We start from the raw sequence: 14,717 nt of genomic DNA on the forward strand, positions 1-14,717 counted from the left end.
ATACTTTTAGACTTTTACTCAAGTAGTATTTTACTGAGTGATTTTCACTTTTACTTGAGTCATTTTCTGTTAAGGTATCTTTACTTTTATTCAAGTATGACAATTGGGTACTTTTTCCAACACTGGTCACAGTTCATATAAGGAAATCAGTCAATTGAAATAAATAAATTAGGCCTAATCTATTGATTTCACATGACTAGGCAGGAACACAGCCATTGGTGGGCTGGGATGGCATAGGCCCACTCACTGGGGAGCCAGGCCCAGCCAATCAGAATGAGTTCTTCCCCACAAAAGGGCTTTATTACAGACAGAAATACTCCTCAGTTTCATCAGCTGTCCGAGTGGCTGGTCTCAGACCATCCTGCAGGTAAAGAAGCCGGATGTGGAAGTTCTGTCCTGGCGTGGTTACACGTGGTCTGCGGTTATGAGGCCAGTTGGACGTACTGCCAAATTCTCTAAAATGACGTTGCAGATGGCTTATGGTAAAGAAACAAACATTAAATTATCTGGCAACAGCTCTGGCGGACATTCCTGCAGTCAGCTTGCCAATTGCAAGCTCCCTCAAAACTTGAGACATCTGTGGCATTGTGTTGTGTGACAAGACTGAACATTTTAGAGTGGAGTTTTATTGTGCCAAGCACAAGGTGCACCTGTGTAATGATCATGCCATTTAATCAGCTTCTTGCTATGCCACACCTGTCAGGTGGATGGATTATCTTGGCAGAGAAGAAATGTTCACTAACAGGGATGTAAACAAATTTGTGCACAACATTTGAGCAAAATATTTTTTTTGTGCATATGGAACATTTTTGGGATCTTTTATTTCAGCTCATGAAACATGGGACCATTTATAGTTTTGTTCAGTATAGTAGTAGTAGTAATAGCAGTAACTGTCACGCCCTGGTCGAAGTATTTTGTGTTTATCTTCATTTATTTGGTCAGGCCAGGGTGTGGCATGGGTTTTTGTATGTGGTGTGTATGTATTGGGATTGTAGCTTAGTGGGGTGTTCTAGTTAAGTCTATGGCTGTCTGAAGTGGTTCTCAATCAGAGGCAGGTGTTTATTGTTGTCTCTGATTGGGAACCATATTTAGGCAGCCATATTCTTTGAGTGTTTCGTGGGTGATTGTCCTTAGTGTCCTTGCTCCTGTCTCTGTGTTAGTTTACGCAAGTATAGGCTGTTTCGGTTTTCATTACGTTCTTTGTTTTGTAGTGTTTATAATTGATTCGTGTTTTACGTTTATTTATTAAACATGGATCGAAATCTACATGCTGCATTTTGGTCCGACTCTCCTTCACCACAAGAGAACCGTTACAGTAACAGTGTAGGTAGTAGCAGATGGGGAGTGGTGTCAGAGAGAGAGAGAGAGAGAGAGAGAGAGAGCGGGGGAGGGAGAGAATAAAACATAAACAATTTGAGAGAACAGACAGTAGGGACACGACAGAAAGAGTGAGTGAGTGCAAGCATGGCAACTGTTGTTGACATGAGACTGGTCTACCCCCAGCGCACCACCCACCCGCTTCATGATTCTACCCAACTCAAAACCCTGCTGCAGCCCTGTGAATAATGAAAGAGAAGCAGCACACGCACACAGAGAACACAGTCCATGGAGACGGGGCAGTCTGGAGTCTAATGATTCTAAAAAGTTAATTACAACATTCGTCTAGGTCTGTGACTGCGGGGGAGGCAATATCAGAGAGCATGAATAAACATTCTCTAGACTAGCAGCACAGAGACATAGATATTATATCGGTCTTTATTAACATAACAGAAATATCTGCACACATTCAACACTCCAACAGTTTTATAAATTAAACAACTTGAAAGAACTTTGTGCGCAGCGAGAGAACACAGTTAGCGCTCCTCTCTCAGAGGCCTAGTGAATGGCTCGGTGTGTGGCCTGTTCATATCTTTCAACTTATTATTTCATTAAAACCACTCATGGATTAGAAGCAAATGTAATTTACGACCCCATCGCACTTCATTTGAGTATGTATTCCTTATCTCTGGGAACCCCCCCCACACACATACACACACACACACACTTGAAGTCGGACGCTTACATACACTTATGATGTAGTCATTCAACAACTCCACAAATTTCTTGTTAACAAACTATAGTTTTGGCAAGTCGGTTGTGCATGACACAAATCATTTTACCAACAATTGTTTACAGACAGATTATTTCACTTATAAATCACTGTATCACATTTCCAGTGGGTCAGAAGTTTACATACACTAAGTTGACTGTGCCTTTAAACAGCTTGGAAAATTCCAGAAAATCATGTCATGGCTTTAGAAGCTTCTAACAGGCTAATTGATATCATTTGAGTCAATTGGAGGTGTACCTGTGACTTCATTTCAAGGCCTACCTTCAAACTCAGTGCCACTTTGCTTGATATCATGGGGAAATCAAAAGAAATCAGCCAAGACCTCAGAAAAAATTGTAGACCTCCACAAGTCTGGTTCATCCTTGGGGGCAATTTCCAAAGCCTGAAGGTACCATGTTCATCTGTACAAACAATAGTACGCAAGTATAAACACCACGGGACCACGCAGCCGTCATACCGCTCAGGAATGAGACGTGTCTCCTAGAGATGAATGTACTTTGGTGCGAAAAGTGCAAATCAATCCCAGAACAACAGCAAAGGACCTTGTGAAGATGCTGGAGGAAACAGGTACAAAAGTATCTATATCCACAGTAAAATGAGTCCCATATTGACAGAACATGAAAGGCCGCTCAGCAAGGAAGAAGCCACTGCTCCAAAACCACCATAAAAAAGCCAGACTACGGCTTGCACACGGAGACAAAGATCGTACTTTTTGGAGAAATGTCCTATGGTCTGATGAAACAAAAATAGAACTGTTTGGCCATAATGACCATCGTTATGTTTGGAGGGGAGAAAAAAAGTGTGTGCGAGCAAGGAGGCCAACAAACCTGACTCAGTTACACCAGCTCTGTCAGGAGGAATGGGCTAAAATTCACCCAACTTATTATGGAAACTTGTGGAAGGCTACCCTAAACATTTGACCCAAGTTAAACAATTTAAAGGCAATGCTACCAAATACTAATTGAATGTATGTAAACTTCTGACCCACTGGGAATGTGATGAAAGAAATAAAAGCTGAAACAAATCATTCTCTCTACTATTATTCTGACATTTCACATTCTTAAAATAAAGTGGTGATTCTAACTGAACTAAGACAGGGAATTTTACGAGGATTAAATGTCAGGAATTGTGAAAAACTGAGTTTCAATCTATTTGGCTAAGGTGTATGTAAACTTCCGACTTCAACTGTACATTCATATATAGTTATGTTTTTTTTATGTATCACTGAAAGCTTTATAAGAGATCCCTGGTGGGCACAGCAAACAGTGAGCGGACACGATCAACCTGCCCCTCCCTCCTGCCCCTCCTCCACCTCCTCTTCCAAACTCTTGAAGGGATACTTCGGGATTTTAGCAATGAGGCCCTGTATCTACTTACCCAGAGTCAAATGAACTTGTAGATACAATTTTTATGTCTCTGTGTCCAGTATGATGAAAGTTATAGGTAGTTCTGCGAGCCAATGCTAACTAGCATTAGCGCAATGACTGGAAGTCCCCGTAGACTTGCAGTCATTGCGCTAACGCTAGATAGCAATTGCGCTTGCGCTAGTTAGCGAGACATAAAAATGGGTGAGACATAAAACTCACCCACATCTGACTCGGGGGAAGTTGATAAAGGGCCTCATTGCCAAAATCCCAAAGTATCCCTTTTAACATCCACGCTACCCCATTTCTACCTCTCTGACTGGCATGTTGGAACTGCACTTTAACTTACACTACTAACTAACACACACTTATAGCATCCTAACATGACTGGATTACTGCAGAGTTCTCAGTCAATTAGTTCAACAGTGAGTAGTGGACCAGTAGAGATCCTACAGTGAGTAGGACAGGGTTAGGGGTCCTTACCTTTGGTAGCCCCTGCTGCCCCCAGGTGGTAGATGGCCCCCAGGATGAGCCACAGAGCCCTCTGCTCCTCCACTGAGATGCCCAGCACCTTCATGGCTGCCTGCAGCTTGGTGAACTGCTGAGATGACTTCTGTTTGTCCTCCGGCTACAAGGAGGGAGGGAGTGAAGATGAGGGGCACAGTTAAGACAGTTTTCCAGTTGTCTTCCACAAAATTCATAAAAGGACATATAATACACATAATAATAACATAATAACAGCATTTTACTTTAGACTGAGGCACAATTCCAAATGCGCTGTTCTCTGCAAAGTGGTTAAAGTGCAGCTCCGTTCTGAGAGAAAACAGGGGAAATTAACAGGTTGAAATCACAGTAAATAGCTAGTTTACACCACAAGTTTAACATGAGAACAGTGCTATATACACAAGACCAAGATTCTGCAATCTACTGCAACCACCCACTTCAATTCAATCCCAATTAAGAGATGGTAGAGGGCTCACCTGAGAGTGCTGTCAGCTCCGGACATCATGTAGTAGAAGACGTTGAAGGTGGACTCAGTCTCCGGCCGTTTGGTCACTCTCAGCTTCTCAAGCAGCATGGTCTTAGGTACAGGAAGAGGATAACAAGATGTCAATATGTGTGTGTGCGTATGTCAGTGTCCATGACCGTGTGTGTGCGTGATACTGCCTACCTGTATGGATGCTGAGGCCACCTGGCCAGCCTGGTCGAAGTCCAGAGAGACAATCTGAGAGAAGCGGCTGGCGTTGGTGTTCATGGAGGTGGAGCTGTTCCCAAATGCTTCCAGGATGGTGTATACTGCCTGCCACTTCTCTCCTGCAGGGATAGAGGGAGAGAGGGCGGGAGGGAGGAATGGGGAAACAGAGGGGGACAGAGGACTGTTAGAGAACAGCTTTATGTCAGTGTTTTGGCATTTCACATTCAATACTGTTCTATTTGTGAGGGGATTAGACTACCATGTTGTGACTTACTTTGATAATCATGTTATGTCATGTCAGTTAGGCTTTGTCAATTATTCTCTTAGTGGAGTTCCTTTCCCTCTTTTGAGATTAAGATGAGCAGGAACGCCTCATTACTTAAAGAGTAGGGCTACTAGTCAGACTCACTTAACCCTGATTGCTCCTGTAAGTCACTCTGGATAAGAGCTTCTGCTAAATGACTCAAATGTAAATGTAGGTATGTGAAACGTACACCTAGTGGCCAAAAGTATGTGGACACCCTTTCAAATGAGTGGATTTGGCTATTTCAGGTGTATAAAATTGAGCACACCGCCATGCAATCTCCATAGACAAACATTTACAGTAGAATGGCCCATACTGAAGAAAACTACAACTGACCTGACTTTCAAAAAACCTGACTTTCAACATGGCACTGTCATAGGATGCCACCTTTCCAACAAGTCAGTTCAGAAAATGTCTGCCCTGCTAGTGCTGCCCCGGTGAACAATAAGAGCTGTTATTGTGAAGTGGAAAGGTCTAGGAGCAACAACGGCTTAGCTGTGAAGTTGTAGGCCACACAAGCTCACAGTATAGGACCGAGTGCTGAAGCGTGTACTGCGTAAAAATCATCTTTCCTCGGTTGCAACAATCACGACTGAGTTCCAAACTGCCTCTAGACGAAACGTCAGCACAATAACTGTTTTTCTGGAGCTTCATGAAATGGGTTTCCATGGCCGAGCAGTTGCACACAAGCCTAAGATCCCCATGCACAATGCCAATTGTCGGCTGAAGTGGTGTAAAACTTGCCACCACTGGACTCTGGAGCAGTGGAAACATGTTCTCTGGAGTGATGAATCACACAGTGTGACGGACGAATCTGGGTTTGGAGGATGCCAGGAGAACGCTGCCTGTCCAAATGCATAAGGCCAACTGTAAAGTTTGGAGGAGATTGATTAATGTCCTTTAGTTCCAGTGAAGGGAAATCTTAACGCTACAGCATACAATGACATTCTAAATGATTCTGTGCTTTCAACTTTGTGGCAACAGTTTGAGAAAGGCTCTTTCCTGTTTCAGCATGACAATGCCCCAGTGCACAAAGCAAGGTCCAAGCATAAATGGTTTCTCGAGATCAGTGTGGAAGAACTTGACTGGACTGCACAGAGCCCTGACCTCAACGCCATCGAACACCTTTGGGATGAATTGGAAAACTGACTGCGAGCCAGGCCTAATCGCCCAACATCAGCACCCGTCCTCACTAATGCTCTTATGGCTGAATGGAAGCAAGTCCCCGCAGCAATGTTCTAACATCTTGTGGAAAGCATTCCCAGAAGAGTGGAGGCTGTTATAGCAGCAAAGGGGGGACCAACTCCATATCAATGTCCATGATTTTGAAATGAGATGTTGAAACTAACAGGTGTCCACATACCATGTAGTGTATATAGCCTGCTGCACCTTCCATAGCAGCTCCCCTGTTTAACAGTCTAGTCTAGTAGTGGGTGGTGGCTGGATTCTGGAGCTCTCATTAGCCCCTTACAGCTAACCAGGAGAAGCTGAGGAGTTTTGATAAGCTTTGCTAATTATCCCCCAGCTACACAGGGCATCATTAGGGGATCCCCTCATCCATCACACACGCACACACATGCACACAAATGCACAGGAGCACATACTAACATGAACACACCTGGAATACTGAGCCAACCACAACCGATCCTCAAATCAAAGTTTCGAAGCCAGCTTCCATCAAGCTGCCCCTCCCTCCTCCTCTCCCAAATTCTCAGTAACACCCCTACACTCTCCCCCATGGCTGGCTGGCTGGCTGGCTGGAAACTGTTGAAACTGCTCTTTATCCCCTACTAACTAACACCTACTGCACCTGGCTGGATTCTCAGTCAATTAGCTGACACTGATCTAATCAGTAACAACTCAATGAATGTCCTCCTGTGTACAAACACATGCACATTATGTGCTTAATTATATATTAGGCTATTAAGACAAATTACCTATGGAGTAATTAAGTGAATTTATGCCACCATGGTCATTAGGTAACACTTAAGTAATCAAGCCACCATCTGGAAGGTGATTATAACAGTCCTTCAACATGCTTTACATTTCATTTAATGACAAAAATCCCTGAATATTAGCTTTACTGCTTGCTGGGTGAAAAGGAGTCCAGGACCAGGCCAAAAAGAGAGCGGTTAACTCCTCATAGCCGAAGACTCTCTCACCAGAGAAGATCTTTCCGGTGCTGCCAGCGATGGAGACCAGATACTGGACCAGGTGTTGACAGTTGGTGGTCTTGCCGCTACCGCTCTTCCCCAGCAGCACGATGGACTGATCCTGACGCGTGGTCAACAGGTTCCTGTAGGCCGACTGAGCCACCGCGTAGATGTGAGGTGCCGTGTCCTCTCGCCTGCACCCCTTAAACATGTGCATCACCTGATGGGACCGAGGAGAAGGAAAGAGAGCGAGAGAAGAGATGGGAGAGAGAGAGGTGCACAGCAGTTACTCCTGTATGGTCCTCAGAGGGGCTTTGTGTGTGTGTGTACGTGCGTCCTTAAAATTGCCACATTCCCAGCTAAGCACCCTGTCTGTAAGGTCTAATGGGTAGTCGTTTTGTTATGAGTGATGAGAGTTAAGTAGATATTACAGACTACAGGCTTCCTCAATACTCTAACCTCTAAATCTCATTAGGATAATTGGATTTCATTGTCATGTTGTGGACCTCTGAAGACTTCCCTCTCTATCCTCCTAGTCATCTCTCCTGTTTTAATTCATCCCTAACAGCAAATACTATACTCAAATACTAATACTATACTCCCTAACAGCAAATACTATGACATAATAGCAAGGAAATGAACAAACAAGAATAGCATTAAGTAGCATGCATGAAACCATTCTAACAGAGAATAAACCAGAATCATGTCAGTGGAGTGGTACAGATATGTTCTCAAAGGTCACGAAATGTGCGTCTGTCGGTATGTGCGTGTGTGTGTGTGTCTGTGTGTAGATATGTATCTGCTGTGTGTGTCCTGTCTCCTCACCTTCTCTGAGTACATGGAGGGAGCGCTGAGGGGATTGATGATGACCATGTTGGGCCCGGCGTGTGTGTGGATGAGGTTTCCCCCGTAACGCTGCCGCAGGGAGTGCATCACACTGGACTCATTGAGGTACTGCAGCGAGGCCAGGTCCTCAGAGCGGTCAAATGACGGGGGGTTCGCCTGGGACAGGAGCAAAGGTCAAAGGTGAACGATTAATGACTGAGGAGTGTTGTAATACTAGAGCTTTATTAAAGGTACACTCAGCAATATGAAAAGATCATACATACTGGGACTCTGGTTGTCTGAAGTGGGACTGCTCACAGAAATGACCAACAACAGAGTTCAAATCTGCCAAGATTACCACCATGCCTTTTGATAAGTTTCTCCAGGTTGCCTACACCTATTACGTCTTTTCAGATTGATCTAAACTATGAGCACTTTATAGGGGTAGAGGCTAGGGGTCCATTTGAGACTGGCAATCTCACTGGTAATGTCTTGAGTTTCACTGAGGAGTAGAGGAGTAATATTAAGAGAAGTCGAGCAGCGATTTAGTATGCCACACCGTGACTTGCCACCAGGAACCTAATGCCAAGTCTTTGACGCAATTAAATCAGATGTCTCCCTCCAACCTCAGACAGGTCCCAGTTTGCACTTCCTTAATCAAACAGATTCAAATGTATGATTAGACAGTGACCTTGATGCTTTGAAAACACTAACTGTTCAAAGTCACTCTTTTTATCAGTTCACCCTACGAGAGTTAAATGACAGTCTATAACACCAGGTGGGGATTTCTCCTGAAAGCAGAGCAGACATCCTCTAGTCAAGGTCTTGGAGACAGCATGTTGTGAATGACGGAAGGTTTTTGATGCTTTGTGCCAAAACAGTTTTTAAAGCGTCCTGTCACTGATCTCTCTGTGATTCGGGCCTGGTGCCATGTCTGTGTGAGTCACCTGATCGAGGCCTGCAAAACTCACACCTTTTCCCCTCTAACCTGTCCCCCTCTCCACAGACGTCCCACAATCTCCTGTGCCTGGGCTGACCATCTGTGACTGCTACACGCTCCAGACGGGCTGACTGACAAGTGCAAAGACCCCCTCCCTCCTTCTTGGATCTTTCCCCTACATGCACCCCATTGAAGGTGTAGTCCCCCCACCTTCTCCACGTCATCCTCATCTACGTCCAGGATTGTCCCGTCATGTTCCAGTTTGATCTTCACCTTCCCCTCCGGCAGGGAGCCCAACTCAGTCTTCAGCAGTGTGGCTATGGACACACACACACACACACACACACACACACACACACACACACACACACACACACACACACACACACACACACACACACACACAAACACACACACACACACACACACACAGAGACAGACAGACAGACAGACAGATAGACACACACACACACAAATAACTTATTAGGATATAACTTATTGGTTGGAGTGTGCACAGACATGGTTTCAGGAAAAAACAATAACCCATAGTTTAAAAGCAATGGTAAAAATTAGCAGGGCCCAAGCTCTGCATCCCTCCTGGTCCAACTTACCCAGGGAGAAACCATCCTTGTGGACCAGCCAGACCTTCTCTGAGCCGTACCATGCCTGCTCTGTGGCTATCTGCTCCTCTGTCTTCACCTGGAAGAGATTGTGGAGAAAACCACAGTCACACACAGCAAAACAATGACCTTAGGCCATGTCAGCTTTCACTGGGCCTTTCTGTGGCTGAAGTAGAGATCACTCAGCAGTTTTCAACCACAAAGAGGCTTTAGACTTGAGAGGACATGTGCTCCCTACAAACACACCTGTTCACATCAATAACATTCACTCACATGTGTTTAAAGTAGCTGGTTGAGAGCTTATAGCATGTTACACAATTATGTCCAAAAGCATTGGAGATAATGGGCTGACAGTGGGCATGCAGTGGACTTGCTAATAGTACATGTTGTGATGAAAGGCAGAGCGCTGGAAAGGCCGGTGGATCAGGCAGAGATAAAAACACAGTTCAGAGTCCCAGATCACAGAGACATTTCTCCAGCTCAGCTCTGCTCGGCGTGTCGCCTAGAAACGCCTGACCGCTCCGTGTTAACATGCTTGACCTCCCCAAAGCCTCTCACACTCCACTGGACATGCTCCTTCCGGCTGTGTGTGTGTGTATGTGAGAGTGAGAGAGAGAGAGAGAGAGAGAGAGAGAGAGAGAGAGAGAGAGAGAGACCGAGACCGAGAGAGAGAGAGACCGAGAGAGAGACCGAGAGAGAGAGAGAGAGAGACAGAGAGAGAGAGAGAGAGAGAGAGAGACTGAGACCGAGAGAGAGAGAGACAGAGAGAGAGAGAGAGAGAGACTGAGACCGAGAGAGAGACCGAGAGAGACAGAGAGAGAGAGACAGAGAGACAGAGAGAGAGAGAGAGAGAGAGAGAGAGAGAGAGAGAGAGAGAGAGAGAGAGCAGGAGGCAGTGACGTCTGACAGAGGACATTAATTATCAGTGAACTGAATCTGGTCAAAGACACTGTTGGATGCACATCACTGTCACACACAGCATGGTGGGTGAGAGATGGGGGGAGTATGAGTGGAATAAATACACTATCCACAAGCACAGCAACACAACACACAACGAATTCTAGGGACTGACTTGGAGGATGACAACAAGACATTATAAAGTAAAACATAAACACGGGATAAAAACATATGAAATTCACATAGTGTGAAATGTAGGCCTATATAACTTATTTCTAATAATGTATAATCAGGCACAATCTGGTGATGTTTTTTGCAGTTTCTGTCTCTTTGCCTCTTTAATGGAGAACTGACGTCATGCAATGACATCTACACGAGACAAAATGTGATGATATGATTGATCATGTGGAATCCAGACAACCACGTGTCTTAAGTGCCATCGAAAAAGCTTCATTTTGAGTGCTGATTTCCCCCTGAAATGTTTCTAATTAGGTGAAATATGGCCAAAGGAGTGCGGGTGGCTTGGGTGTGCGTGAATACTATGCAGGTGTGTTTGGTGGGGGGAAAGGGTGAGGGGTGACACTGCAATGGATCACAACACACAGAGTACACAGCACTCCAGGGGTCGGTGGTGGGAGTGGTGAACGTGGGAGGTGGAGGGGGTGAATTACACACAGGCACAGCAAAGGCCAGACCTTGGATTGTTGGGCAGCGGCGTGAGACGCCTGAAGGATGGCCACGGGGTCCTCGTCCACCTGTCCCTGGAGGATGGCATGCATGAGAGGAGGGGTCAAAGGTTATAGTTAGAGAGTAGCTACAGTGGAAAGAAGGGTAGCAATCCACCAAACAACACAAAACATTAAGCATATCCAGCATGGCATCATCCTTCATCATCTGCTGGAATAGACAGATGTATATACAGGGGACAGAGAGAGTAATGCATAGTGGTGATCCTGGTGGAGAGAGATATCCCTACAAACCTTTCACTTATGGACTGAATGAACACGGCTTGAGCCAAAGACCAGGCTTGTTGGCTATTACCCACTGTCCATCTGGTCCAAATGAAATAGTAACTAATCCTTAATTATTCTCAAAAGTTTTGTTTTGAGACATACATTGAACACATTATCAGACATTATCAAACCAGTGTTTTACCATTTGAAGTAACGAGCACAATATGTAAGTCATCAGGGTTATGACCAGGGAGGAATGTGGAGAAAAAACTGGGGGAAGGCAAAGAACAAGTAGAGGTCAGGCTCTATGTCTGTGAGATGAGCTAATCATGTCATAAAGGGGAGACTGAGAGAGCAACGAGACAGGAACACCTGACAGTCATAAATCACATACAGACGCGATAACCCCCCACCCACTGCCATTCACTCACACAGCGACTGGACACCACAACGGGAAAACAAACATGCGGCCATCCAATCCACTGCCATGCTATTGACAAAAGAAAAACTGCACATTAAAGTCCTTTGTCTGGGTTGGTTTGTCAGTTTCCATGCAGTTCAAGGTCTGTTTGATTTCCCTTGAGACATCTAGACACTATCACTGTTTAATATTGTCTGTGTTCCAAAAACAGGAAGGGCAAGCAAGGACTGAACCAGGTAATATCAGGGACAAATATCAGAGAGTTTGGGGTCTGAAACAAATGAGGAAGAGTAAACACCAAGTACCATTACAGATGAACCTTACAGACAGGCAGGGTGAGAGAGGGGTAAGTTAGAAGAGGAATCTAGGCTTACACTCCAACACGCCACACAAACACACACTCCAACCAGGCCTCCAGAGGGGACGCCTGGGGGCCACACTACCTGAGGGGGGGTTGGGGCCGGAGAAAGGAGCGGAGTTGAGGCACGAACCACCGGCTCCAGCTAGCCATACAACCGCCACAGAAAGATGCAGCCAAGCACCAATTAGAAAGAGGGAGGGAAAGAAAGATCATGTTTGACAGGTGACAAAACAAGAATGGAAAAAGAAAGCAGCATAGACAGAAAATTAGTTCAATTAATTGTGAACATGAAAACATGCAGTAACTCAGTCATGCATGGATATGGTTGCCTGACGACTCAAATGGTATTGTTCCGCTGCTCTATGTTCGATACATACTTCAGTCTGAGACTGCCATGAATGAAGTCATTTGTAGTGATGTCAACATGAGGGATGTAGTGAAAAAAAAATCATTGCCGATTGTTCCATTTCTAACTAATCAGGCTCTGGCCGAATCCATCAGTTTCTGTATTTGCGTTCTAGAACTCGTCGTGGAGGTACTAAGATCCAGATTCATTGTGGAAAAGAAACTAGCGTCCTCGGGCGTGGCGTAGCATTTGGCTGGAGCAAGACGTTTGGCTAGCCAAGCAATGGATATGGCCCAAATGAATAAATCTGTACTTTAAATTAAATGTGCCAAAAAATAAAATGACAAATGACTATTAGCTATCATCATAAAGATCGAACATCCAGTGAAGAACAGAAAGACAGAAAGAGAGATGAAGAGCATGATGAAGAGCATGATGAAGAGCATTCATGAAAAATAAAACGCATTTATGGAATGTTAATGTGTCCTGTTAAAATGAATGAAGGAAAGAAAGTAAAGATTAAACAAGTGAAACACATGAGAGGAGAAGCATGTATCTAGGCAGTCCAGAGGGAGTGGAGATAATAGAGAGATGGTGAACGGGAGAAAGATAAAGAAATAAAGAAAGAAATAGAGACGAGGGAAGGTGGGACTTTACAGGCGCAGTGAAGATCCTCTCCAGGCGTCTATGAGCCTCTTCAGTGGGACTGAGTGGAACCTCCTGGAGGTCAGATCGCCAACAGGTTGAGATCTGAAACTACTACTCAAAGCGCACTATTCTAGCGGACCACATTCAACACTGCTTCATAGACAACAGAAATGTGTACATTTTTTTCATGCTATGAGATGTTCACTAGATGCCGTGCCAATCCTGAACTCACACACACTTGGTTACAATACCTCATGTCCACAGCATAGCAACAGTGACCTGTGTGAATGCTGTGGGGCACACCAACACACACACACACACATACACACCTTTTGGGTAATGTTTGGGGTAATGGTTGATGAATTGTTCTGCGGTGAAGCCTTCTCAATGGGAACAGAGGACAGGGGAGAGGCTGCCAAAGCCTTCACCTTCAAAATTGTACACACAGATACATCCACGAGCACAAGCACACCGTAAGTAATGTACACACACATACAAGTAGTCCATAAGATAAAGAAATTATACAACCATGCTGAACAAACCCACAACAAGCCATGCTCCAGACGTCCAGAGTCTAGCTAAGGTAGTGAGCAAATCAACAGTCAACTCGGATGTGAAATTATTCAGATCTCAATGCACAGGGCGAAGCCAAGCAAAACTATAACTAGCTTGGATAACAATACACAAGCAAACTTTAGCCTTAGACAATTATAGCAAATTCAGATAGTCACTGCAGCGGTCAAAGCCAGCCTACGGTCAGCTAGCCAAGTAAACAAAGACCCTGAGAGGCCCGTAATTGCCAAAACTCAGCGAGAATCCAGCAAAAAGACCAAAGCTTTTCAACATATCTGGCACCTGCAAAATGTATAGATAGTTTTCTTATCCCAAAGCCTGCCAAAGTGGCTACAGCGCAGCTTTGAACTTTATTTCCCAGAAAGACAATGTCACTATCGGTAATTAGCTCTGCGGGTCTCCATGGAACTCCAGGCCACAGCAACAGAACATTCCACCCCGATATGCTTTTTCCTCCATTGGAAAACCCCCCCACAGGCTAACCTCAATAAACAATGTTCCCAAGCTGCAGATGACAGCAGGGTCTCTTGGGTTGAGGCTGGAGGGAAAAAGAGCTACTGAACTTGTTGTTTGTTTTGGTGGAAGCTGTTTCAGCAGCCCTGGCGTCTCAGAGGAGAGAGATGTGAGGAAGAAGAGCTGTGTGAGACAGGCTCCATCCCCCATGAGAGACTCAGAGAGAGATGGAGCTGGTATCAGAGCATCGAACACAACAAAAGCTTCAGCCCCATGAGACTGCACCCTTAGACAGACTGAGAAATAAACTGACTTTGTGCAGATGAGAAAGTTCTGAAGAAGCAAATTACTTCAATAGGGAGTTGAGAGCAATTTGGCAGGCTGGGCCCATCGTAGCACCAAAATGTAGCTGAAACTCTGCTAACAAGTAGAGACCTCAACAAGATAAGTGAAGTTAGTTAAAATTACACCCCACACACACACACAAAAATGACTAGAGTTATTATAGAGATGCAAAATGTGCTGTTTGTGCATTAGCAATTAACATCCGTTTT

The 14,717-nt window shown here is 44.8% G+C and overlaps 1 protein-coding gene across 13 annotated transcripts in view; it reads right to left on the reverse strand.

Annotated features, from left to right (window-relative positions):
• LOC112265640 (unconventional myosin-XVIIIa) overlaps positions 1-14,717 on the reverse strand; it is a 143,675-nt gene that overhangs the window by 67,905 nt on the left and 61,053 nt on the right. For 6 of the 13 annotated variants that reach the window (XM_042296304.1, XM_042296303.1, XM_042296295.1 and 3 more), the window contains exons 5-16: positions 13,467-13,565; positions 13,147-13,209; positions 12,226-12,285; positions 11,104-11,169; positions 9,503-9,590; positions 9,102-9,208; positions 7,952-8,128; positions 7,136-7,346; positions 4,646-4,788; positions 4,455-4,555; positions 4,224-4,287; positions 3,958-4,102 (exon numbers count right to left, since the gene is read on the reverse strand). In XM_042296304.1, coding sequence (XP_042152238.1) covers positions 3,958-4,102; positions 4,224-4,287; positions 4,455-4,555; positions 4,646-4,788; positions 7,136-7,346; positions 7,952-8,128; positions 9,102-9,208; positions 9,503-9,590; positions 11,104-11,169; positions 12,226-12,285; positions 13,147-13,209; positions 13,467-13,565 — 1,324 coding nt within the window. The remainder of the gene's footprint in view (positions 1-3,957; positions 4,103-4,223; positions 4,288-4,454; positions 4,556-4,645; positions 4,789-7,135; positions 7,347-7,951; positions 8,129-9,101; positions 9,209-9,502; positions 9,591-11,103; positions 11,170-12,225; positions 12,286-13,146; positions 13,210-13,466; positions 13,566-14,717) is intronic. The other 7 variants (XM_042296301.1, XM_042296302.1, XM_042296306.1 and 4 more) reach the window with 4 other exon arrangements.

This window comes from Oncorhynchus tshawytscha, linkage group LG13 (genome assembly GCF_018296145.1).
Source record: "Oncorhynchus tshawytscha isolate Ot180627B linkage group LG13, Otsh_v2.0, whole genome shotgun sequence".
NCBI classification, from domain to species: Eukaryota; Metazoa; Chordata; class Actinopteri; order Salmoniformes; family Salmonidae; genus Oncorhynchus; species Oncorhynchus tshawytscha.